We start from the raw sequence: 27,147 nt of genomic DNA on the forward strand, positions 1-27,147 counted from the left end.
ATTGATACACAGCGGGGAGGTTCATTCCGCTGTGCTGACTTCTGATTAATAAATGGACTAAGCCGATAAGAAAATAGATGAATGAGGGATACACAGTGGGGAAAATTATTATTGAAAACATAATGTTTTTCCTGGGAAAAATATTTCTAAAGGAGCTGCTGACATGAAATTTAACCAGATTTTGGTAAAAAAAAAAATTATAAAATAAAATAAAAATATTCAAACATAAAAAAAAAGCTGAATTTTTTGTATGTGTAATAATAATGGAATGAAACAAGGAGAAACTACTGAAAGACATTTAATACTTTATATGAACAGCTTTTTTGTGATGGTAGCTTAAAAACGCCTCTCGTATGGAGAAAGTCACACAAATTGCTCAAGTGCCAGTTTTTCACAGACTTTAACAGAGTGTAAAAATCTTAATGGTTCTGTGGGTCTTGTCTATTAAATCTAAGATTTATTTCGAATTCTCTGTTGGATTTAGATCAGGTGATTGGCAGGGTCATTCTTCAGCTTGATTTTCTTTATCTGAAAGCATTTGAGAGTTTCCTTGGTTGGGTTTTGGATCATTGTCTTGCTGAAATGTCCACCCTGGCTTCATCCTTATAATCCTGGCAATGTAGATGTTGAATTAAGGCAGCTAATATTCATTTACAGTGACAAAGGGCAGAGGGTTGCTGAAAAACGGCTAAAAGATTTCAGCTGCTGTCTGGGCTTTTACTATATTTCTACACCTCCTTTTCTTCATGTGTTAAATTTTTTTTAGTTTTTGTATCATTTCATGCATTCATTTATAACGAATTTGATTTGTTTTCTTTTCATATGCATTTCTCTGGTTGTTACCAACATCATGGGGAAATTTCAAGACAACAACACCTTTAGAAATATGTTTTCTGAGAAAAACGGTAACGTTTATTACTTATTTCCCCCTGTATAAATTACCTAAATCTTCTTTTAATCCTTCTGTGCATTTATTTTTAACTTGATATTTCAGCTGAACGAGATCGACTTGTAGTTACATGCAGGTTGATAGACACCAACCTATAATTATCCAAGCAAAAACCGCTAAATGTTAAGGCAAGTGTTTAAGGTGTTTGTTGCATGGTTGCTACACAATTTACCCAGCATCCTGTTTGGTGAGAGCTTCCAGAGCTCCTGGCTATTGAGAGATATTAAGGAGAAAGTTTTTCTGCATATACCAAAAAAAGCAATCAGGTACACATAAACTGATATCAACTCATCACAGTATCCATCATCTGATGCTAAAGATTGCTTCAAGCCCTTTTTTGGTGAGACGGATCATTACGGCTCCAGTCAAAATCTCAAGATTGTGCGGTTATCTTTTAAGGCGAGGGACCGAATGACCTCCAGTCATTGAGATGTATCTGGAATGAGAGAGAGAGAGAAAGCGAAAGCCTCCACTAGGCACAGATGGAGTTGGGTCTTTTACCAATTGCTTCAGGGCCAGCAGCTGCAGATGGAAAACTGGATTTATTTGACTTCGACCTCTATTTCTAAATCATGAAGCTAAATGTAGCGAGCAACCCCACCTACCAAGGTTTTAATCAACGTAATCGCTAAATAAAAGATGGATTCAATCAATGAGAAGCGTGAATGGCAGCACAGAGCAGCTCATGTGATTAGAACAGGCTCCTACAGAGATTTGCAATCAAACGTGTGAGGCCACGCAGTCAGCTCTGAGACGACAGAGTTTACCAAAAACACTCTCATCATTTATTATGAGCCAGATGATATGCCTCTTTTAACACTGGAACTTCCAGAATTCTTTAACTACTAAAATCCTCAGCAGTCATTTTGACCGTTTTCATACAAGATGTCACATTGTCATGTAATATTTCCATTCAACGCTTCTATTGAGAGATTGATATTAAGACTTAGCAAATTAATGTTTTTTTGTCAACTAATCACCATAAAAATACAATCTTTTTGGCAATACAGCCTATAAATGCGTAGTTAGGCAAATAGACTGCCTGTCAATGTCCATGTTACACTTCGGAATTTATAAGCCAACAAAGCCATGAAGGTAGCCTATTATAAGGCTCTGAAAAGATGTCATGTAGACCTACAATATCCCAAATGTTCTGAAGCCATTCTATAGTTTAATGTGAATTACAGATGAATATTCAAGTGGTTAAATTCATGTTCAATTCAGCGCTTCCCTCCGCTGCTCCTGTCAATCATTCTCCATTCTTTCACAATTCAACTTTTTGTCATATTTGTTTATGACAACACGAAAATCTTTCTCTAAGACTATTTGTTCCAGGTAGTTTACATAATTAGTGGAGAAATGCATTTAGTTCTGCATTAAAATGGTTCATTTTGGCCTGCAACAAGGAGTTCATTGCTGTTTCTAAATCATGTTGCACTGTGTCTGTTAGATCAGCAGATCACATTCACAACACTGGAGAAGAGAGGGTTATTACCTGCTCTTCACACAAATTAGGCCTACCAGAAATTTTAAATTAGAAAAGGCTCAATAATACATTAAACAGATTCTCACTGCACTGATTTCTTCCCTTTGTGCTGCTGTTTTGGAAGTTTCCGCATATAATGTAGGGCTGCTCACTGTCTCTCAGTGACGCAATGTTTGTTTCTCTGTAAAATTATTCTCACAAAGAGTTTGTTCTCTCATCCTTCCTACTTTCAGTACTGTGAACAGTTTGCAAAGCCTGGCTCATTGTGGTCAAAGTAGCTAATTAAATGAATAAAAAGGAAACTGACAGGCGCAATATGAATTGTCATTAACAGAGCATTATTCAGCCTAATATAGGCTACTCTGAAACTGAATATTTAATGGTTATTTTATTTATATTAATATTTGATTTAAAAGACCAGACCTGCTGTTTAGGGAGTTTAAGGAAACATAACGAATACTTAAATAATGTAGCCTAGTTTACAGCAATAATCATGTTTTTAGTAAGATTGTGTCGTCTGTCATATACAATAGGCGTGTTATTTTTATTAAATAAGATTTAGTATTTGAGTTTATCACCAGAACTACAGAAAGTGTATAATGTTTAAAAAAAAAAAAGGCACAGTATCCAGATCGGATCTGTATCGGTCGATACACAGATTTTTGGTATCGTAATCACATCGGTTCCAAAAAAATGGTATTGCTGCATTCCTAGTTTCAATTTTACAAGCAGTGGAGAAGGCACCAAATTTACTGTTTAGACATAACTGAAGTAAAGCTATGTTTTTGTCAACAGAAAGTTATGTTTTTTGTTAGCAGGAAGTTGCTAGGCAACAGAGGCATGCATATTTAAAGTCACGAGAAAAATTACCAACCACTGAAATGCATAGGGTAATTTTGACAGCTACATGTATAGTAATTAAAGGTCCAGTGAAATTAAAATAACTTTTTTTAGATGTTAGAATCAGTATTGTTTTTAGAATATCTATGAGCTAGTGTGCTCCAAAACAGTGACAAAATTTGAGCTTAGAGAAGGTATAAAACTGATACAAACAGCAGGTAGTTTGTCACTTCCGTCTAAATGGATCAATGGCTTTATTCATGTCACCTCACACTACAGTTTCTCATCACATCATAACCATTAAAAATCTTTCTAGTGTCTGACTTGCCCTACCTTATGTTAAACCTCAATCATGATTAATCATGACAACGATAAGTCACAAGTAGAAGTCGAAAAGTCGAAGTAAATGAATGAATGAATCTATCAGTCCTTCCAGAATTTGAGCACATTCTATTCGCAACTACCGTAACGTTTTTGAACGTAAAACTAGGCAGATAAAAAAAACTCTAGAATACAAAAGACCTGTCACTCGTCTACTTTTGAATGGGGAAAAGTGTAACTGTCAATATGGTAAATAAAGCTCTGCCTTCTAATACAGGAGCCAATCAGCGATCGATATATGAAGAATAAAGCCCAACATCTAGTACAGCATTTAATCAGCAATCGCAATAGAATGACAATTCTCCGGGAGAGGGGCTGGGACCAGACTTAAGTTTCTGCAGATTTTGTGTCATGCAAACATTTAGGAATGAAACTAAATAGACAGTTGTTGTTTCATTTTATTGGTTAATCATAATATAAAATGTAATAGTAAGCTTGGCAAGTAGTCTTGGAGAATTTGATGTTTCCCCATTCAAACAGAGCCGTTCCAAAGATGGCCGCCGAGTGAAATGACTTGCCTTAAAGGGACTTTGGTAGATGGCACTCTGTGGTATACAGGAAATTTGAACATCGTCCCAACTGTCCAAAATATGTTGGAAATCTGTGGCAATTTTTTTTTTAATTGCACAATTTTGCGACATTTGCTTGACTTTGAATTAAATTCAGTAATCGCAGAATCATAAAATGCTGGAGGGTCTCATGTATATACAGTTGAAGTCTATACTGTTTTCTCATTTTTTTATCTTTGCCATGATGACAGTACATAATAATTTACTAAATGTTTTTAAAGATACTAGTATTCAGCTTAAAGTAACATTTAAAGGCTTAATTAGATTAATAATTAACTAGGCAGGTTAGGGTAATTAGGCAAACCATTGTAAAATGATGGTTTGTTCTGTGGACAATAAAAAATATGTATTGCTTAAGGGCTAATTATATTCACCTTAAAATAATATTTTTAACAAAAGTGAAAACTAGCCAAAAAAAAACCAAATAAGACTTTTATAGGAAAGGCTGTGAACATTTCCTTAATCTGTAAATATCACTTGAGAAATATTTAAAAAAGAAAAATAATCATTTAGTTTTCAACAATATATATTAGGGTTTTCGATGTTAATCGATACCACATTTAATTATTTTGTAAATTTTAACAAATTAATATTTCTTTAACTTAAATTAATCCATTCATAAGGACTGAACTCAACTTCTTGCCATCATTGCATTCATAAGGCAAAATACAGAATACAGCAAACGCCAGTGATTTGATGCCTCAAGACACAATGGCCAGTGTGCTGAATGGCAAGTTTACTTCTAAAAAGCTTCCAGATGGAAGTTTGGATAAATGTAAAGTTGTGTGTGCACTTATTTTAGTGATGAACTGTCCTTCACAACAAGTCTAAAGTACCATCTTCGGGCCAAACACATTTCTGCGGATGTTAGCAAAGATGCCAGTGCAGAGACAGCATCACCCAGCCGTGCTCATCAAAGAACACTGGATGATTGCAGAAGCGCAGGCCTGTCAACAAAAAAACTGCAAAGCTAACTGATTCCATCACTAAATGGATATCCACAGACTGCAGACCCATCAGCATTGTTCAGGACCGCACCAGTTCCCATTGAGGTGAAAAAAGCCCAAAAAAAGTGAGTTCGTTGGCAAAAGGCACTTTCATTGCACTTGCTTGAGACCACTGGATATGGCTAGGAAATATGCTCTCATTCTGGTGTAATGATCAAGGATTTTGCTGCCGTATTAAGGCTGAAGCAAGCACAATTATACAAGTACATTGTAAAAAAAATCAGTTAATTAAAGGGCACCTACGGTGAAAAATCTACTTTTCAAGCTGTTTGGACAGACATGTGTGCAAGTATAGTGTACAGACCGTCATATCAGGGTGATATAAACACACACAGTCCATTTTTTCAATTTAACAACAAAAAAACGGTGGACCAATTGGAGCGGTTTTTCAGACCGACCGCAACTTTATGTAGGAGTGCGGTCCCCCCGCCCACCAATATTGATTGACAGCCTTGTGTCACGATCATATCCTCAGTTTCTTGATGCACGTCCGCCATTTTTAGCGTGTGAGTCAAAGCGGTATCACCCTTGCTCTATTTTTTGATGAAAAGCTCATTGGGCTCAACACAAGATCAATATTCTCCACATTATCGCTGTAATCGGATTTATTGCTTGTACCTTTTGCGCGGCGCTGTGCATTTCGGAGATCTGGGCGTGGGTTTATGTCGGGGTGCACGCGGCGGAGCTTTGGGTCAGCGGCTCGGCGTGGGTTTCTGTCGGGGTGCACGCGGCGGAGCTTCGGGTCAGCGGCTCGGCACGGCTTTCTGTCAGGGTGCACGCAGTGGAGCAGCATGGGATTCTGTCGGGGTGAATGCGGCGGAGTGGCGATGGTTTCTGTCGGGGTGCACGCGGCGGAGTTTCAGATCAGCGGCCCGGCACGGCTTTCTTTCTGGTTGCACGTGGCGGAGCGGCGTGGGTTTCTGTCGGGTGCACGCAGCGGAGCTTCGGATCAGCAGCTCAGCGCTGCTTTCTGTTGGGCTGCACGCGGCAGATCGACGTGGGTTTCTGTCAGGGTGCACGCGGCGGAGCTTCAGGTCAGCGGCTCGGCGCGGGTTTCTGTAGGGGTGCATGCGGCGGAGCTTCAGGTCAGCGGCTCGGTGCTGCGCCATTGTGTTTGCCCTGGTGGAGGATTGTGTTTGGAGTTCTAGAACGCGTGGCGCGGAGTTTCGGGACACTTCATATTTCTGCCACGTCACTTAGTGTCTGGTGTGCCGTGTCGTGATGCATTCGATGCTTCAGTCAAAGTTAATTCAGTGTGTGTGGTTATTAGCTCGGCACTTGTACACCTAGACTTTACAAAAACACAAATGATTTTGTACTCTCTGCTTGGTCTGTCTCCGACTCGTACATGTACGGCTGAATGCTCATCCTAGCTTAGCTTAGCTCTCTGTCTGTCAGCCTGTCTGCTGCAAACACAGAGCGTAGGAGCTCTTGGCTTCGCCCCCTTGTTACCATGGACGGGAAGCCGAATCTGTGAAGCAACACGCCCCTAAAACAGCAAACTGTGTAAACGCTTCCAACATGACAATTTTTGACACAAATCTTTGGCTTAACAAACAAAATTAATTATGTAGGCTACTGTCTGTGTGTACAACACATTTACCTATCCACGAGAGTGAAAGTAAAAGTAAAGAATGAGGTTTTCCTCCAGGTATTCCGGTTTCCCCCACAAGTCTAAAGTGCTGTGTAGGTGAATTGGGCAAGCTAAATTGTCCGTGGTGTATGTGTGTGATTGAGTGTTTCTGGGTGTTTTCCAGTGATGAACCACCGAGTCGCACAGAGATGTGCGACTCTGATACGAGTCGCAGACGTGAGGCACGTGCAAACTGGTTATAACTGTAATCATTATTACCTTTACATTTGCATGACTGTTTGCTTTATACAGGTCAGCATGTAGTTCTAGTTGAAGTGCTGTGGTTGGAAGTGCAGCCACAAATAATTCTGTATTTTACAGTGAGGCTCTTTTTGCACCGAGTCCGAAGTAATCAATAATGAAATTAAATAATTATAGTACAATAATCTTGCAGCCCACCAGCAGGATCGCTGAGGCCCACTGGTTGAGAATCCCTGACCTAGATAATATAAACTTATCATTCGCTTAGTCTTAGTACGCAATGTAACTACAGAAGCTTTAAATAGGAAAATTATCAAAACTCTTTTTTTATAAATTGATACTTGTGATTGAGCAGATAACGGTCTAATTCACTTTAATTAGTGGTGTCTTGCTTTAAAAACAGTGTCATAAAATCTCAATTTTGATTTGATTTAATAGTCAGAAGCCATAAAAATATTAATACTGACAAAAAAATCCAATCTTGTGCATTTTGATTGGGACATTATAAAAAGGTCAATCAATTGCTCACCCCAGTTCTGTCTCCAAAAGAACTCCAGGGTCTTCTGAGAGGAGAAGTGTTTCTTCACTGAGTAGTGCACTCTCTGGATCAGCATGTTGGACAGACCGGCCAGTTTCAGCAGGTAAGCCTGAGTCGCAGTGTGACCAAATGGATCCACAGCCCAGCCAGTTTTGGGTTTCACACCTAACAAATAGTGGGGGTATAAGATTTTAGGTCAAATGAACAAATGTCTAAAATCATTATGCAAAATGTAGTGTCAAAAGAATCCACTAATTATTTGCCACAGATCTTTAAAATATTATCTAAATCTCCTAATATTCACATCAAACCTCTGGCTATTACAGCTCAATTTAGAACTTTTTCTCCCCCAACATTACCAAATAAAAGACTTGTGCAGTAGCTTTAGAAATATGTCTTGCAAGACTTTTAATTTGATTAAATTGGAAATTGCCTAAACCCCTACCCATTCTTTGTGGATTATAGACATTTTTTTAAATTTTGTATTAATTTTGTTAAACTTTAGAAAATCAGACAAACAATAAAAGAAGCTTCTGGTGACTTCTATAAAACTTGGGGTCCTCTTCTAGGTTATTAAAGTAAAATGAAGTGAAATGTCTGAATTCATTACTCATCAGGAATTATCACTATTCTTCCCATTGTATATTAAATTAACTTTATATTGTATATTATTTTATTTGATTATTCACTATTATTATTTGCACTTTATTTTTTACATATGATATTATTGTGCATATTCATCTGGATGACCATGTCATGTGTTTGTGTTTTTTTTTTTTTTTTTTTTGTTATTTTGTTTATGTAGCTGTATGTTGTTTAGAATAAATGCACATACATGGTCATCATTTTACCATTGTCCCTTTTTTCTGTATCAAAGAAAATGAATATAAAGTTGAGGGGGGACAAATAAGAAAAAAAAAATCTAATACATGCTTTTCTTTTGAGCTGACCAAAGACTACAAAACAACGTGCTCAGTAAGTTCCTTCCAAAAAGTAATTATTTACTAATTGCATCATTAAAATTTTATTTAAATCACTTTTATAATTGCTTTTAAGGAAAAAAATAACTTGGTTACTCAATAAGTAATTTAAATGACTTGAAATATAGTGTATATATATATATATATATATATATATATATATATATATATATATATATATATATATATATATATATATATAAAAGAAGTAATAAACAAATAAAATAAGTAATTTAATTAAAAATCTATGTAAATCTCAATCCAAAGACAATAAAAATGACTGTAAACTCTTAATTCTTTAAAGAATGGGTCAAATTAACTTCAATTCTTTCCAAAATTAAATTTACCATAAATAATTTAAAAATGCCCAAGTTTCTTAAGCACGTACAGTTGTACAAACATACAAATCTAAACTTCTTTCGTTTACACAATATACATTCAATTCCAAATATTTATATACACACAACTACTCTGCTTCTGTGAATTTATATGTAATAGACAGATGTAGCCTTTTTTAGTTGGAAAATAGTTATATTCTGCAAAACATTTGTATAACATTCATTCATTCATTCATTTTCTTTTCTTTTCAGCTTAGTCCCTTTATTAACCAGGGGTTGCCACAACAGAAATTCACCTATAGTGCATGTCTTTGGACTTGTAGGGGAAACCTGAGCACCCGGAGGAAACTTACGCCAACACAGGGAGAACATGCAAACTCCACACAAAAATGCCAAGTGACCGAGCTGAGGCTTGACCCAGCGACCTTCTTGCTGAGAGGCGATTGTGCTACCCACTGCACCACCGTTTATGAATACACATTTTGAATCTTTTTATATTCTATGAATTACCAACGACCAAAGTTTCATCTAAAATAAATCTTCTTTAAAGTTTTACTGAAGAAAAACTAACCAACATATACATTTTGGATGGCGTCATAGTGCGTAAATTAACATAATATTTTCATTTCTGGCTGGAATGACTTTCAGCAAAGTCCCATTTTAAGTATGAAACTAGGAATGAAATCGGCAGGGTATTTACAACAGAAGAAATCTGCAGAACAGAGAAACGCAGGAGATGCATACATAAGGACACGTGTACCTTGAAGAGACCCGCGTTTCTATTCATGAGCACATGAGAATGAACAAACCGTATTACAGCAGCAGCAGTTCTCACAAATGCAATACCGGTTGCAGGGCATTAACAGCAAAAAAAAAACAGATGTTGTCTGAAAGCCAAAGACTACTGTAGTATTTGCCTCTCCGATCAATCTATATTTGAGAACAGATCCACCAACAGCTGAGATATCAGGAGAGCAGATGGTAGAGTGAAAGTGTGGTAATGAGAGCCACGGCTTTGCTCCATGTTTTAATACACTAATAATGAACATTGAAAAAAAAAAAGATTCTCCCAAAGGTATTTGAGCAAATATGGGAAGCATAAACATGTAGAGGAGCTAAAATTCCTTACAGTATTGCATTTAAAAGGTTGGGTTTCATGACCTACATATTAAGCAGAGCTTGATTCAGAATTTAAATTGGTCTGAAACTAGATTTTATTACCCAGTTCAATCTAGGACCGCCCACAGTTCCCTTAAATTACAGCAAAACTGGAAAGTTTTTTCTCAGTTAAACATTTTATTGTCTTTCTGACTTTACTTCCAAGTTAAAATCCACGTGAACTAGAAGTTCTGAAGACTTTTTTTGTAGAATGTTGATGTACTTCCAACAGGCTCTATGCACACAGATTTAACTATTTAGTTTACCCCAGTATTTTCAATGGAGTTTCTGCGCTTACCTGCTGCTACTGACAGCGCTCATGCTTACACAGTTTTTCATCTTGTTTTACACTTAAACTCGGGTTGGGTCGGTAGATGATGCCAATGTCTATCGCGATAGACTTTATGATGCTGAGCCGGCACCACAATCCTCCGCCCCGCCACACACATACTCTGTCATGTGCTGCAGTGTACGCCCAGGTCTGTGTCCTAGCTGAGCCCCAGCAGTCAGCAGGTGCTTTGAGCACAAAAGCCTTTAAGAGCAGAGCATGTTGGACAGTTTATTAAGGATGTACAGCTGGATTGTGTCTCACTATAGTCGTTAAACGTTATATTTAATTCATCTTGTCTCGATCTAATGACTCTTCTGTCTTTTGAATTTATCAGGTAACGTGTTACAGCGTCACTACACTGCTTCAATCTTCTGCTTTCATGCATGTTCTTAGTAATTTTAGTGAAATAATTTGTGTGTAACTTATCTTTATTTATTTATTCATGATTTGGTTATGGTTAAAATAAAGACCATGCGGGTCAGATAGTTGAAACTGTAGGCTACAAATAATTAATTGCTTATCAATTAATTAATTATTCATAAATAATAAATTCACCTCTGCCTATGACGGTGATGCCATCGTGAATCGCAATGTTTCACATTAGACATCGTACTATGCCAAATTGGTCAACATCACCCAACCATAACTTGAAAAACAAAATAAATACCTGAGTCTATTCTACTGATTGTATTTTAATTACTTTACAACATCAATACTGTAAAAGAAACCTTATAAAATTAATAGTAGTCACATTAACCTTTCGCTGGAAGTTTATCATTGGCTAAAACACACTAACTGTGTATATATAGCCCACTGAAATGAATATTGAGCAGAAGGTGGGGATTTCTTTTTGCACATAATTCCCTCATAGCAAACTAATGGTATAAGGTGTGTGGTTTAGAATATTGTGGTTGAAGCTGTCAAACTGACGTCAACAGAAGGACCACAACTCCAAACATGGGTGTAAAGTGGTCAGATTCTGATTAAAGATTTTTTTTTAGTGGATTAACTTAATCTTGAATTAATTGTAAACCTAAAATAATAACAGTAGCTTTGTTTTCCATCCAGCTATCCAAAATGCGCATAAACCATGATGGAAACGCCAAGATGCGTATATATTTTGAAAATGCGCATAAATAAAACATATGTGCATACCTGAGTGGGATAAACTTTTTATTCGGTAAGAAAAGATGCACATAAACTACGATGGAAACACTTTTATTGAACAAATTCCAGTGTGCGCATTAAAAAAGGTCATGTGGTTTTGTAAAAGATCTTGTGATGAAAAAAAATGTGTGTGAATGGATAAACCAGCAGGCTGTGCGCATTGTAAAAAATCTGAAATGTTGTTTCAATCATTCTAAAATGTCTGAACCATTTCAGTATTAGTGTTATTATATTATTAATGACCTACAGAGTATACAACAGTAACTGTGCTCCGCGTTTCATGCCTTCAAAGCCACCGCATATTCACAGCATGTCAGGATTGCCTTGGAGGCGCAAGTCAAGATTCACGCCGCTTTTCCTACTGCAGCAAATTCTGTTTTTACTTTTCATATTTAGCACCAGATAATCAGGAAGTGACGATTTTGTTTGCTTTGACTCGCTGGATGGAAACGCTGCTTTATTTGCATGCCTTTTACGCGATACTCCAGTTTTGTGCATAAAATTAATTCACATTTTTGGATAGAAACATAGCTAGTGTGTGCTAGAAAAAAAAAATGGTAAATTTTGATTTCATAAGACCTTGAAGAGTACACAGAAGGGGTTTAACAATACACTCAAGTAACGATCTAATACACATCTCAAAATATGACACTACTCTAAAAGTTAAAGCCAAATTAAATTAAATGAATGCTTGCAATTATTACTTTGTTTAAGAGATATGGTTTAAAATGTACTTTTAATCATTTGGAAAATAGACATTTGAAATTGACTCGAGATGGTGGACTTGAATAGAAATTAGTTCTGTTTTGTAATGCACAGTGGAGTGATGAAACCAGAATGCAAATATATGTATGAATTTGACTTTGAATATGCAAAATTATGTTAGACTTGGCCATGGAGGCTCGATGACCAAAGTTTAGCTCCAACCCTAATCAGACACACCAGCCTGTTTAGCTTTCTAGTGATCTTCAAGACACTGATTAGCATGTTTGTTTAGTTATAGAACAAAACTCTAATGCCGCGGTCACACTGGAGTTGGAGCATGCGAAATTATGATGTAAACCGCTGCAAAAAGTGGCGGGATTAAACAAGATGATTAGACATTTAAAAAAGCAAGCTATATTTTACATTTCTGTACACAGAGGTCAGGTTTTGATCTTCAATAGGTCTCACGCAGCCATGTGATGCGATTTTGCATGTCAAAGTTCACCAACTTTGAACTTTGCAATGTATCGAACTGTGAAAACTGTCGCACGAGCTTACGTTTCCAGTTTGAAGCATTCGCTTGCATGTGACTAGAAGTCTATGGGGCGAAAAGTGCAGTGGGACTATGGCATAAGTATGTTTGCACTCTGTCACTGACTATATTTAAATACTGTAGTCCATTTTTGACTGGTAAAACAGACCTATGGGTTTCTTTATTTCAGGGATGCCCCAACCTCTTTGTATGAATGGCCAAAAACCAAATACCATTGAAGCTGTGAGCCGAAGGTAAATTTACCAAACTGTTTTAAATTAAAGCTTTCAAATTTTTTTTAAATAAATGGAAAATATTACTTTAATTTGTTATATGCAGTAAAACTATTAAAATGCTTGCTTATAGCAATAAAAAACTAAGTAGGTCAATGCCTTTGACTTGATTTGCTCACTAAAATCTTGGCAGTGTCAGGTGACAGTATGTACATTAAAACAGAGTCTGACTAATTTACACCTTTTAATTGAAACATTTAATTTCAGTGGGTATTGCCTCTTGATAATATACCAATAAATCAAACAAATACACAAAGGGCTACATTAAATTTGAATTGACAATCTCTTAACCACACCGATCATTTTCCTACTCTGCTCAGATGGGATGGCAGACCAAATCAAATGTTACGATGGGCCAACTGTGGCCGGCAGGCTCTAGTTATGGCATGTCTGCTTTATATAAAATTCTCTATATACACATCAAAGGTTAAATCCATACAATTATTCTTTATATAAAGTTGAGGGCAAAATAATTAGTTCTCCTGAGCAATAATTAGTGTTTATTTATTATATGTTTAATGAAGCAAGAACATTTAAATAGTACTTTGTACATGTTATGCTTTATATTTTGATGTTTTTATTTTAATGATGTATTATTTCTGCTAGAATAAAAGCAGTTTTACTTTATTTTATCATTTTAAGATCAATATTAGTAATCTACTTAAGCAATATTTTTGGCAACAGAACAAACCACTGTTATACAATGATTTGACTAATTACTTGACTAATTAATTTGTTAAACTAGATAAGCCTTTAAATGTCACTTTAAGCTTTATCTTGAAAAATAACTAGTATATAATTATTTACTGTCATCACAGCAAAGATAAAAAATCAGTTATTAGAAATGAGTTATTAAAACAATTATGTTAATAAATGTGCAGAAAAAATATTTTCTTCATTAAACAGAAATTGGGGGAAAATATGAAATAATTAAAATTAAACAGGATGGCTAATAATTCTGAATTCAACTGTATATTTTATACAAGTTAAAAAGTAATGCGTCACAAATACAATATCATTATATTCCTGACTAATGTGTAAAACCTGGTGGTATGAAATATAAAGAACAAGATAAGTATAAAGATTTGATTAGAATTTTGGAGTCAACCTGTAATTCCTTAATAGAGTGATCAAATAAATTGCTGTTGTAAATGTGCCTGACAAGATCTTGTTGGCATTTAAACTTTCTGGCTGATTGTCTTCTGTAAATCAGTGTTTTATTTACACTTATTCGTTTAGCCCAGTGTTTCTCAACCACGTTCCTGGAGGACCACCAGCTCTGCATATTTTCCCTGTCTCCTTAACCAAACACTCCTGATTCAGATCATCAGCTCAATAGCAGAGACTGAAAGACCTGTAATGGGTGTAACAAAGGAGACATCCAAAGCATGCAGTGTTGGGGGTCCCCCAAAAGTGTGGTTGAGAAACACTGCTTCAGTAGATGCTTTTGTCCAAAATCAACTTACAATTAAGGAGGTATTCAGTGATTCAACACAAAAGGGCAATACAATCATCCCTATCCACCAAACTGACTATTACTGTCTTTCCACTCCACACTGCTGTGTGGTGAGCGCACTGGTGTTGCTGTCCTGTGGCTGCCACCGCATTATACAAATAGAAGCTGCACACTGGTGGTGATGTGGAGAGACCCCCTCCTCATGATTGAGAAGCGTTTTGGGTGTATACATGATATGCGCATTATAAATAAATACACATTATATTTACATTACAATACACAAGTAAGTGCTAATTATACAAGGGAACTGTTTTCGTGCTCTGAGAATTTAGAGCAAAGAGTAATTCTACAGTTGGTTTGTCAATCCCACTCATCTGTGTTAAGCATAATTAATTAATGGACATTTTCTTTTTTAATAATAGGCTTAAAATATATGATTATTTTGGCTGAACCGGACATTATTTTAACATTTAACAGTACAAAATATAATTTAAGAGGATGGAGGATTACAGCTGTAATACGCTTTTATTGCTTAGATGCTTGAAATGGCCTTTTTGTCTTTGACTATAGATGTTATACAGTTATGAGATTAAAAAAAAAATTAAATGTGTCTGCCGTCTTAGATTAAATGTGGCAATATCAACCGTTTGTTTTATTTCAAGCAAACAGAAAATTGATGAGAAGCATTCCTACATAACCCAAAATGATTTACATACCCAAATTTCTCTCCAACCATTGGTGGCCTTCAACTAACTGATCTATCATTGCAAAGTAGTGCGCGTTGGCTTCATCTGGCATCACCCAGCCTCCTGTAGCCACCTCCAGCTGACCGTTCTCTACCAGCCTGCACAGAGACAGAGAGGGAGAGAGAGAAAAAGAGAGAGAGAGAGAGTCAATGAAAAAGAAGAAAAGAGAGAAAAATCTTTAAGTCAACATGAAACTGCATGCATGAACTGTCATATTGTAAGGATTTGATGCATCAGGAATTGAATGCATCATGAAAAGCATTTCATTTTATTAACAGCAGCTAAAAATATACCACCATCAATAGATTTTCATAAAGCCCTGCATATGGTCGTGTTTTAGATTTAGTTTGAGGAAGGCTGCTTTGTTCTAATTTGTTCCCCTAATAAAAAATTAAAAATCTTACGGGTATTTTTTCCAATTCATTTACGCTAGTTAAAATTTACAGGGTAAACTCTTGAAAAAAGGTGCACAGTTACCTTTACCATCTCCATGTAAAAAACATTTTATTTTCTTTGAAAACAAAGCCGAAATGCAAATGTGTATTATGTTTCTATTTAATACTACGGAGACACGGAAGGGATGTGATGGTGGAGAAAAAATTGGTGGGAAAAAAAAACTGGGTGGGTGTAGCCCACACTAGTACTACACTACACTAGTAGCCACACTACACTAGTAGCCATGCTAGTTATGACGTGAAAATTGGCCCAAAGCCCGGCCCTAAGGGCATAAAAAAAGTTTGGCCAAAAAGTCGGGCACAAATGCAGGACTCTATTTATAAAATGACATTGTCACTTACTGGAATTCATAACAGCATTTTACATCAATCTGGTAAACAGTTATTGACATCAGTGATAGCTAGGTAGTATGAAATACTTTTAGGGAAAACAAATGTTTGTGTAAATACTTGTCATATCATCATACACTCAAAAATTATGCTGTGATTTACTTTTCTACTTTTACTTAAAGTAGAGAAGGACCCATTACGCAAAAAATACTTTTATAAAGAGTTAAACAGAGTTATGTGGCACTAGTCTCTGAATATAACCAGCTTCTAATGGTCAAAGCTTATTCATTTAATATTTTTATAGTCACACATCATAAAATCAACAATTTGATTAACATTCTACCTTCACACATAGGAATTATTAGCTCCACGTTCTTTTGAAAAGACCACAATATGTCACCAAAATTACACAATTAGGATCAATTCACTTTTCAGAACAAAATCCACATGAGAACAGTTAAAAAAAAAGTTCTAGTGCAAGACTGGAGATGTTGTGGTAGGCTACAGGTAAGACAAAACAATAAAACAGCAAGGATGCTCCTTTCAAAGTTTTCCAAACTTTCCATTATTTATTGGGTCTAACATTGTAGTAAGAACATTGACTGTTCTCTTTCTCCAAACCTGATCCATGCACCGGATATTGTGGCCTAACTCCTCGCCAAACTCCCCATTGTCCTGTCTCACTTTCAAACAGCAGGATTTTAAATTATCGACGGGTCAAGGTTTTTGAACATGTCAAATATTTCACAAGTATCAGCGACAAGTCAGTGATTCTCTTTGAAAGAGTCTTTCCTAAAATTTAGACTGCATGATTTTCACGTTGATTTGCCTTCAATTTCAGGAAAATGAAGATTACACAAAACTCATCAGAGAGAAAAAATAAGAGTTAAAATCGTGCAGTGTGAACTCAGTTAGTTTTGCTTTAACATTGAGTCTAACTTTAGTTGAACTGTTATATGATTTCCTAGTTTTTGTTAAATCAAGGACAATTTGCAACAACTTTTGAGGGAACTTTTTAATAGTTACCCAGCAAGCACAGCATGTCAACATGACGTCAGACTGTTGCTGCACCCCAACGTCATGAGATGTTACATTTTGTTTGGAAATGGAAATCAGGTTGACGTCAGAACCCAACATCAGGCTGATGTCAATGTCCAACGTCCAATAGATGTTGCATTTTTGTTACTTTCCAAAGCAACCTAAAAACAACAAAATATCAACATCTAATGTGTTACAGCTTGACGTTTTGTGGATGTTAGCAATTTTACATCTATCAGACGTTGGGTTTTAGTTGCCATACCTGACGAATAAGTCATTATTTGAATTTTGGTCACTTTCCAACACAACCTACAATCAACAAATTATCAATGTAATTTGAAGTCGATGTTGGACATCAAAATAACATTGCCCTTAGACACTTGTGACCTAAATTTAACCTAATATTAATGTATTTTGACACTGTGTGTCTTCTAGTTAGCTATTAGTTCTATCAATAATATCAATAAGTCACTTTTTACACTCATTTGTTTTCAAGTTTTAGTTCAAACATGCACGTTTATAAATTTGCAACTTAGTTTCAATAATTTTTTTTTGTATGGCTTTGTATTGGCTAATTCCCTACTTGATGTTGACTGGGTCATAGAAATCGAAGTTTGAAAATAAATCAAGGGTGAAAAGTTCTGATTTGTCTGTTTAGAGTTGAAAATGCTCCATCTGTCGTGTTAAGGCTGTTTGATTACAGAATATGAAGATGCACAATAACAACAGGAACATAGGTCGATTTTTAAGTCTAACATAGGCAAACCTTTGAAGATGACAGAGGAGCTAGAAATGTTTCACCGCTGCTACATCATAGACAACATTTCTCCAGGGTTTTCACAACAAAGCACTTTCTCCACATATGCAGAATTACACATAGTAACGAACACTTTTTTTCTAGGTTTATTGAGCTTTGCTGCAGCAAACTAATTATTTTCTTGAACAGACAGCAGACACCTTGGGTAACGGCATCCCTTATTAGAAGTAGAGTTCTCCAGGCCTGATTGCCAGTCAGCAGCTTTTCTCTGTAATGCTGAATATTTCAGCTCCAAATCGTATAGCGCGGCCCTCTGGAGGCCAGTAATAAGAGCAGCGGTAGCAAATCCAAAAGAGCACCAGCTCAGCATGGAACTGACAGAAACTTTCAAAATTACTTTGAAAAATGGTCTGCTATTCTCTCTGGCCAACAGAATGAACCACAGGGCAGCAGCGATTAGATCCTTCATTAAAATCAAAAACCAAATTCAATTTCGTCAGAAGGTCTTTGCACACTGAAGTCTGAAATTTTCATATCTGTTTTTTTCATGTCCGAATAAAACACCAAAGATCCAATACATGGCATGGAAAGAACTGAGAATTTGTTACCTTATCAAAGAGCTGCGTGGGATTGCTTGCTATACTGCAGCCATAGAAAGAACAAATTTATGTGAATTTATTCATCCTGAACAAAGTCTGGCATAAAAATGCACATACTGGTCAAACATTGGCATGGGAAAGGTACCAGCACATGGTACTCTACAACAGTGGTTCTCTATATCTGGCACATTCTGTCTTTATGTGACATGCTTTGTTTGTCATGAAGTGCGCTGTGCTCTGAGTGACAGCATCCTGATTTTTGGCTTTCACTTCTACAGTTGCTCTAAATTGTTAAAACCGCTCTTAAAACGCTATTTTTGGATGCGTAAATTGCTAAACTTAAAGTTTAAAAATCAAATACAATGTCTGTTACACAAATTGTTCATGAAGTTCTGTGTGCTCCAAGTGTCAGCATTCTGAATTTTGCATTTCTCAAGTACTAGGGAAGCCACAGTTTTCAATATAATATTAAACCGTACAACACAACATCCACGGTTCAATACGCGCTTGTAAATTGTGGTTTTCTCGGTTATGCATTTAAATTATTTATGTGTTTCATATCTGCCTGAATTAACTGTGTGTGCCTCTAAATCCATGAGCTGAGATAAAGAAACTCCTCCCCACGAGTAAATATCCAATCACTATGCTCTAAAGTTAGGGGGCGCTTGACCATCATTCTACACTTTAACATTATGAGTGGCGGTGAAGTGAGGCTGAGGCAACAGTACAAAGAAACGCCGGCAAAGTGAGGCAACAGTCAACCCTTTTCTTAAGCTCATCAGAAAGTGGCAATTTAAGCAGTGACCATCTGTCTTTTGTTTATCTGAAAGACAAAGGTGTTAAGAGCCCAGAACTTGCAAAACCGCTTCTTGATCCAATCAACCTTCGACATTGTCTCAAACACAGAGACACATGGATCAGAAAACATTTCACAAAAGAGACACAAATGGAAACTTTCACTTCATATACCTGTAGATTCAATTGATCATGTATATATTTAATATGCACTGCTTCAAATACTCCACTGTATAAAACTTTGCTTTTAAAGGTTTATATATGAATGCTTGAGTAAAGATCAACATTAAATAGCGATGTTTAGACTCTATCTATTGCAAATAACGCCTTGGGTAAATTAGATGTGGTTTGGAAAGTGAATTATGCATAGGAAAATATTTAAGACTCTTAAATATTATAATAGTTAACCGGTGGACTATGACTATGCAAATGCAGGCCACATTATGGATGACACCTCCCAGTGACCAACTCACAGGATCATCCAATCACAATGCTGGATTTGAAAGGTGACATCCTTCAATCCCGCCTTCCAGAGAAAGTATTAAAAGACATTCTCTTAAACAAAGAGAAAGTTGATGTGTCAAAAAGTGTGGTCAAGTGTGGCCAAAGAGTGGTAAAAGTGTGGTTCAGGGTGGTTCAGGGCGGTTTGCGGGGTTCTGTCCTAGATATCAGAACTTTTGCTGCGTGTTCCAGCAAGGAATTGGTAATTGGATTCACAGTGCTTTTTCCAAGGCGCCTGAAATCATATCTTCAAGACAACCACCTCCAGAAATCCGCGTGTCCCAGATTTCCAGGAACTTTAACTTCAAAGAAAAGACGTCAACATGTCCCCGACATCGAACCACCACCTCCAGAAATCTTCAGTTTCTGCATGTTCCAGAATATACAGATTTCTACATTTGAGGATAAAGACGTCGGCGTGTCCCCGACATCAGACCACCACCTCCAGAAATCTCAAAATTCTGCGTGTTCCAGAATCTACAGATTTCTACGCTCAAGGATAAAGACATCAGCGTGTCCCCGACATCAAACCACCACCTCCAGAAACCACCAATCTCCTGTCTGCGTGTTCCAGAAACTATAGATTTCTTCTTCTCAATGCTCAAGGGAGTAAAGTCTGCTCGTTTCATGCTTCAAGATCTGCAGGAAGATCCAACTTCTTCCAACCACTGCATTAAAGGCAGAAACGTAAATATTCCACTTTCCAACCCTCTAAATTAGACCTTGGCATAGTGTGTTTCAGTGTAAAATATTCTAATTAATTAGATGTTTATAACTGATATTCATTAATAACAAAGCCTTCCTCAGTTCTTTGTTATTGTAGAATAAGGTTTACTTTACCTTAACTTAATCACCTTCATCACTCGCCTATGCACTTCATTTATTGTACATTTAGTAATTGTAGTTACCCTTGATTACTATTTTGTTAATAAATACACATTTCTTACAATTGTGTCTTCATTGTGTTGATAATACAGAAAAAGGCTCTACAAGTCAAACAATCTCATAATCCTTCAGATTTGGCCAGATATTAAACTCCTCATTTGTATAATTTAATTAACAATATTTTATTGTTAGTTATTTTGACAGTGGAAAGCTGTCTGGTGCCCCGTTAAAAGGAGTTATTTATCCGTTATTTCTACATTAATTGGTGCCCCCACGTGAGGCTAAAATATTAATATCAATACCTAAATATTGATTTTAATATTTGATAAATCCAATTATCCCTACACTCCTTAACCCCTTACTGTTCCTATTGCCTATAGAATAAAAAAACACACGTGTCAAGCCATGAGAACCAAACCGAACCGAAAACCGTGTTCAAAAACCGAGGTATGCATTGAACCGTTGGCTAACTGTAGTGATGCATCCCTATCAAGTACGGCACCTCTGAATTGCCAAAACGCCCCTTAAAGCGATATTTTTGGATGCAAAAAAAACGCAATTAAAAAGTACAAAGATGAAATTAACAGGCCAGTTGACATTCTGACATTCAATGGCTGGGCCATTGACAAGGATCTGCATGTTCACATGTCATGTGATTGACACAACATGATGTCGCATTAATTTTATTTACCTGCAAAAATTCTGACGAAAATTAAATTCAAAAGAGATTGTGATCCAGTTTTTTAAAGGGAGCAGGGCTACAAATGCTTATGTGTCAGCATAGTGGCAGATTCAAAAACAACAAATCAAATCAAAGTATTTCTATGAAGTGTGGTTATAAAAAAATACTACTAATCTAACTTTTACCATTAAAAGCTGGGTATATTGATGCACTGTTGTCACCCAACTGTGTTTAAACCCCTTATAAAAGGGATTTTTGCAAAATAGGTCCCCTTTAAAGGGCCATGAAACCCTCTCGTTTCAGCAGGGTGTTTTCACACCTCTACTTTTAAAAAGTCAGAAAAGTGGGTGTGTCTAGCTCTGTTTAGGGGGGGAGTGTCGGAGGAAGAAAAGTGGGATGGTGTGGAAGTGTCTATTTGCGCACGCGCGAGTTTCAGAGTCAAAATACACACATACACACACAGTAGAAAGTGATGGTGTTTAACCTACATGAACATCTGTAGTCAAATTATTTGCCAAATTATTAAATGGTGGACTTTAACTGCAGTTTGGCTCTTTCATTCAGGGAATTCATTCATGCCCCTCGCGACTAACGAGATATTTGATTCGAGGAACTGCTATAAGCGTGTATTTTTCATGCAATGTTTGATACCGCACGGCGAATGAGAGAATAAAACCTCCGCATTTCCTGGAAACTTAGATGCACACGGCAGGTAGCGTCAGAAAGCCGCGTGTGTTATTCCGGTCACTTAATGCGGTGAAAACCCTGCACGAGGTTAAAGTTTGGTTGTGGTGCTAACATGTTTACACTCAGTGCTTAACTTAGTTCGATACGAAAAAACTGAATAAACAAAGAGCACTGGTCGCTCACTTACCAAATCTGTAGAGACAGGACAATCACCAGCAATTAGAGCCGTGTCTTTATTAAGAGAATACTACAAGCGAATACGGATCTCAGTGTTTGCAGATGAGAACAGCTCTCAGATAAACAATGTTCCTCCTTAGACACGCAAGTTATTGTTGTCGAGCGTCGCGTACACTGCTAATCCATACGGGAGTCTGAGCTCTCACAGAGAGAAAATGAAAATAAAACTTAACTGCAGCAAACTATAAAAGCAACACTTCACACTTGTTTTGCCAACACAACGTGGTGTAAGTGTCTTCTAAACACTTTGACAGTAATGAATATTAATGAAGTTGCACAATAGAGCAAGCTGATTGGTTTAAACCAAGCCTTACTCATGCGTTAATGCATCACACTGTAAGACGTAATAAGACTCACTCTGGCACAGACGCCCAGTCTGCACGCTGGAATACAACGCTATTATGTCATGACCGTGACGCAGCTTTAAAAATTTGTTTCAAACCGGAAGTACGAATTTACTTGAAATAACGCAAAAACAACCAATTTACACTTTTTAGTGAAATATAGGTGTCCTAATAGTGTTTTTAGCAGTCTGGGACACATATACGACTGTCAACAGCTCAAAAAATGTGTTCTGGTGTTTCGTGACCCTTTAAAGGTTCATGTGTTTGTTTCCATGATTCACAGGGTTTGTTGCATGTGTTTCGCTGCTTTGCGGTCAGGCCTGATAAAACAAAGCTGTTGGTTTGCAGCAAGCATTTTTGTCGAGAGAGCTGTACGAGAATTGGAGAATGGTGATTTTTGTCTTTTATCAGTTGATTTCTTTACCATTCGGACACATCGCCTATATCCATGCTGCTGTGTTCCCCTATGTTTAAAATCCTTCAGATTACTGGCAGGCTTAATGGTTGGAATAGACAGGGCAAGAGACCTTCTGCACTACTATCCACTATGTCAGCAACCAGACCCGGGGATTCAGGAGGAGAAGTCCTCCTCATTTATAGTGTTTACATAGTCTTCTTAATAATGATATAACAAATTGTGGTCATGTGTATATGAAATTACGAATAACATATGTACTCAAGATATTAAATTACTGTTTTTTTCTTTCAATTTTTTCTTTGTAAAGTATAAAATCATGCGTATCCTCACGGTTTGTGTCTTATTTTGTGAGCCAACTGACAACAGTTGTTCACTCCTCTTTTTTTCCCCTGCTCCGCTGGCCATGCCCACTCTTCCCTCTGCTCGCCGAGCTCCACGCCCATCATGAAGCAATTTTTGAAAAAATTCTGAGGTGGACATGAACCGAAAGAGGGGGCTTTCATGGCACTTTAAGTCATATTATGTAGTATACAGGTTTACCTTCTTGAAAAGATACGTCTAAAACTAACTGTTTCCAATATCAAGTGAAATGTTCATAAAATTGAGGCTGAGGTAAGGTTAAATGAAGTTAAAAATGTGTTGACATGCTTTTTGATTGCCAAATGGAATATCAGAAAAGTCTCATTCGCAATAGTGTAAATTAAACGAATACATGCCAGCACATATTAGAATTTATGGACTTATCTCCAGTTTCCATTTTCAGTAACGCAAAAGGCAGACTCCCAAGCACAGACAACTTGATTTATCCTGAAGATACACCTCCATGTATGTGGCAGTAAAAGAAATTGAATCATTATGCTAGACCTTGATTCGGCTGATATAAAATGAAATAAAACCTGCTCATGCCTGCCAAAAATCTTGATTTGGAGTCAGCCAAGGCCATCCTGGAAATAAATGGGGGTTAGGCGAGGAGGGGGGGGAAGGGTGCAAATGTTCAAAAAGAATAGGACTTGTTTGCTTCAAACTATTTCAGTGCATCAAATCAATAGTGAAAAAATATTGGCGTTGTATTTTTCATTTGGCTTCAGCCTTCACCTCAGGCCGTTTTGAAAAAGATGCTCTAATTGGAATTCAAAGCCACAGCGGAAATGCTTATTACACTTCCACATGACATTTGTGTCTCTTTTCCCATGGCTAGAACAACAACGAGCATGGCCGTCTGTTTGATATGCATTTAGAGCCTATCCTCTCCTGTGTTGACTCTGCTGTCATGTGTGGCATGTTCTGATGACTACAGGGAATAAAATTGATTATCTATGGTTTCAAATCAAACACATGAAGACATTTTGAAAGCTGTTTGACATTCAGTACAGCATGAGAAAAAACAAGTGAACAAAGCAAACATTTACACAGTGTTTTCATGACAGATTTATTTAAAGGTGACCTATTAAGTAAAGTCTCATGGCCCAAAATGAGTCTGTGAAGCTTCAGCTAAAAATACCCCACAGATCAGATATTTTGCCATGCTATGTTTTTCTCCCCTTTTTTTTTTTTTTTTTTGAGTGGAAGCAAAGAAATTTTGTTAATTGCTTGTCTAATTGCTTGTACGCTGTCAAATACACACAAAAATAGATCAAAAACACACAAAGTTCAGATACATGCAGTTGGTTTTGAGTGTGAACATAAACAGCTGGGAAAGAAATGAGATAATGCATAATAACATACAGTACATACACTGAAGTCTATGATGTGACTGGAGAACTGCAGTAGCTTAAAGGGTTAGTCTGCCATCTGTCTAAATGTACTCATACTTTATTCACTTTCAAGTGGTTCCAATCTTTTACGAGTTTCTTTCTTTTACTAAACAAATAAGATATTTTGAAAAATGTTGGAGTCATCCAAAAAATGATTTATTCATTCATTTTCTTTTCGGCTTAGTCCCTTTGTTAATCAGGGGTCGCCACAGCGGAATGAACCGCTAACTTATCTAGCATTTGTTTTAAGCAGCGGATGCCCTTCCAGCCGCAACCCACCACTGGGAAACACCCATACCTTCTTACATATACACACATACACTGCGGTCCGGTCAATTTAGCTTATTCAGTTTACCTATAGCACATGTCTTTGGACTGTGGGGGAAACCAGAGCACCCAGAGGAAACCCATGTGAACACGGAGAGAACATGCAAACTCTAAACAGAAATGCCAACTGACCCAGCTGGCTCTTGAACGTGACGTGCACAAACAATTATATAATTGCTGAAATTGGGACCAAAGTGAGCCAAGATACAAATATGTCATAATTTTAAGACCAAAGAACATTTCGAATACACATAACAATTCGAATCATACACTGAGGAAGGCATTGTGCCGAGAGGCAAGTTGGTGTGCATCCAACTGAGAAAGTTAGTTTCACCAGCGCGACTATTAGAAAGATTCATTCTAGAGCCAGAGCAAGCACAAAACAGTCTAAAATTAAGCAAACTGTGTTTTATCTCTTTACAGTCTATTCTAATTGGTTTGTGTTATTACTATTTGACATAAAAAGGCAGTTTTATTTTTATTTTTTACATCATTCTGGTATTTTTTCTGCTCTTTATGATGTTTATATGTAAAGTATTAAACTAATCTAATATAATATGCAGATAGACAGACAGACACAGACAGACAGACAGACAGACAGACAGACAGACAGACAGACAGACAGACAGACAGACAGACAGACAGACAGACAGACAGACAGACAGACAGACAGACAGACAGACAGACAGACAGACAGACAGACAGACAGACAGACAGACAGATAGATAGATAAATAGATAGATAGATAGATAGATAGATAGATAGATAGATAGATAGATAGATAGATAGATAGATAGATAGATAGATAGATAGATAGATAGATAGATAGATAGATAGATAGATAGATAGATAGATAGATAGATAGATATAGATAGATAGATTATAACACATTTAGCTCTGCGTTCTGCTCTGCTATAATGACTGTTTACATTTATATGCTTAACCAGCATTTCATCACAGCACTCTGAAACAATTTTGTTACTTCTCATAGTCTATTCGTTTTCATCTAATTATTTAATATTTAGTAAAACAGGTTTAGTCAAAACAAAAGAAAAAGTGTAGGATTTTTTTATATGGCGTGAAAGACTTCTCTTTAGATATCTTCGATTCAGTGCACTGTTTAATAATTGTGCACAATAAATACATGTAAATGTGTAACTAAAAAATATACAGCTGATTCAATAGTTGTTTGTAAATCACATAACTGTGGTATACAGGATTGCTTACAACAAAACTGTAATTGTGACTTAAAATACTTTGTGTTTCGTATTTACATTCAATGTGGTTCTCTTCTATCCTACATTACTTTTTGCAATACTATTTAGGTGTGTTCCTTTTTTGCTCTGACAATGTAGTTTTGTTTTCTATGGTTTTGTTTACTTTGTTATTAGCACAACAGCACAGTAGAGTTGTGTATAGTGTTAAGCAGGATAAAACCCATGTACTGTATTTTATTTATCAAAGATTTTGTGCAGCTGTTATTTATTGTGCCGCTTTTTTTATTTGTAAACAGGGAGGGAAATTCCTGTGTTTGAATTATATTTTGCTCAAAAAATGTTTAATAGAGTTTTAATAAAGGCTTTAACTCTCAATTAACCATTTATGGGAAAATAACGGATGGATATCATATACCAATATTCCTCATAGAAATACAAAGATATGATATTTTGCCCATACCGCCCAGCCACAGTAGAAATGTTTGAGTTTCCTCCATGTTAAAACAGCTACTCACTTCCATTTATCATCTTTACACTGATCTTTAACACCTTTAAAGAAGATTTGTTGTTTAAATTTACTAATGAAATAGACAGAATTGAATAGATGCACTCAGTTTTTTTTTTTCAAAAGCAACACAAAACATCAAATTCTTTAAAATTATTGGAAGGGATGTAAGCAGCACGGGGGCTCACTGGTTAGCACTGTCACCTCACAGCAAGAATGACGCTGGTTCGAGTCCCGGGTAGCTAGTTGGTAATTATGTGTGGAGATTGCATAATTGAGGGAGATTGAGGGTGCTCAGGATGGATC

The 27,147-nt window shown here is 36.6% G+C and overlaps 1 protein-coding gene and 2 long non-coding RNA genes across 3 annotated transcripts in view; 2 read left to right on the top strand and 1 right to left on the bottom strand.

The window, feature by feature from the left end:
• The window catches only part of LOC137490176 (uncharacterized), a 331,069-nt gene that overhangs the window by 159,166 nt on the left and 144,756 nt on the right, over positions 1-27,147 (top strand). The gene's annotated exons all lie outside the window — the stretch shown is intronic.
• man2a1 (mannosidase, alpha, class 2A, member 1) overlaps positions 1-27,147 on the bottom strand; it is a 178,848-nt gene that overhangs the window by 112,827 nt on the left and 38,874 nt on the right. Inside the window, 2 exon segments of the mRNA NM_001110027.3 lie at positions 7,596-7,769; positions 15,281-15,408. Coding sequence (NP_001103497.3) covers positions 7,596-7,769; positions 15,281-15,408 — 302 coding nt within the window.
• On the top strand, positions 4,277-7,630 carry LOC147844423 (uncharacterized). The gene is made up of 3 exons (XR_015491903.1): positions 4,277-6,245; positions 6,295-6,883; positions 7,013-7,630. It is a non-coding gene; the product is annotated as an uncharacterized LOC147844423 (long non-coding RNA).

Source organism: Danio rerio, chromosome 5, assembly GCF_052040795.2.
Source record: "Danio rerio strain M-AB ecotype USA chromosome 5, GRCz13ab, whole genome shotgun sequence".
In the NCBI taxonomy this organism is placed as follows: Eukaryota; Metazoa; Chordata; class Actinopteri; order Cypriniformes; family Danionidae; genus Danio; species Danio rerio.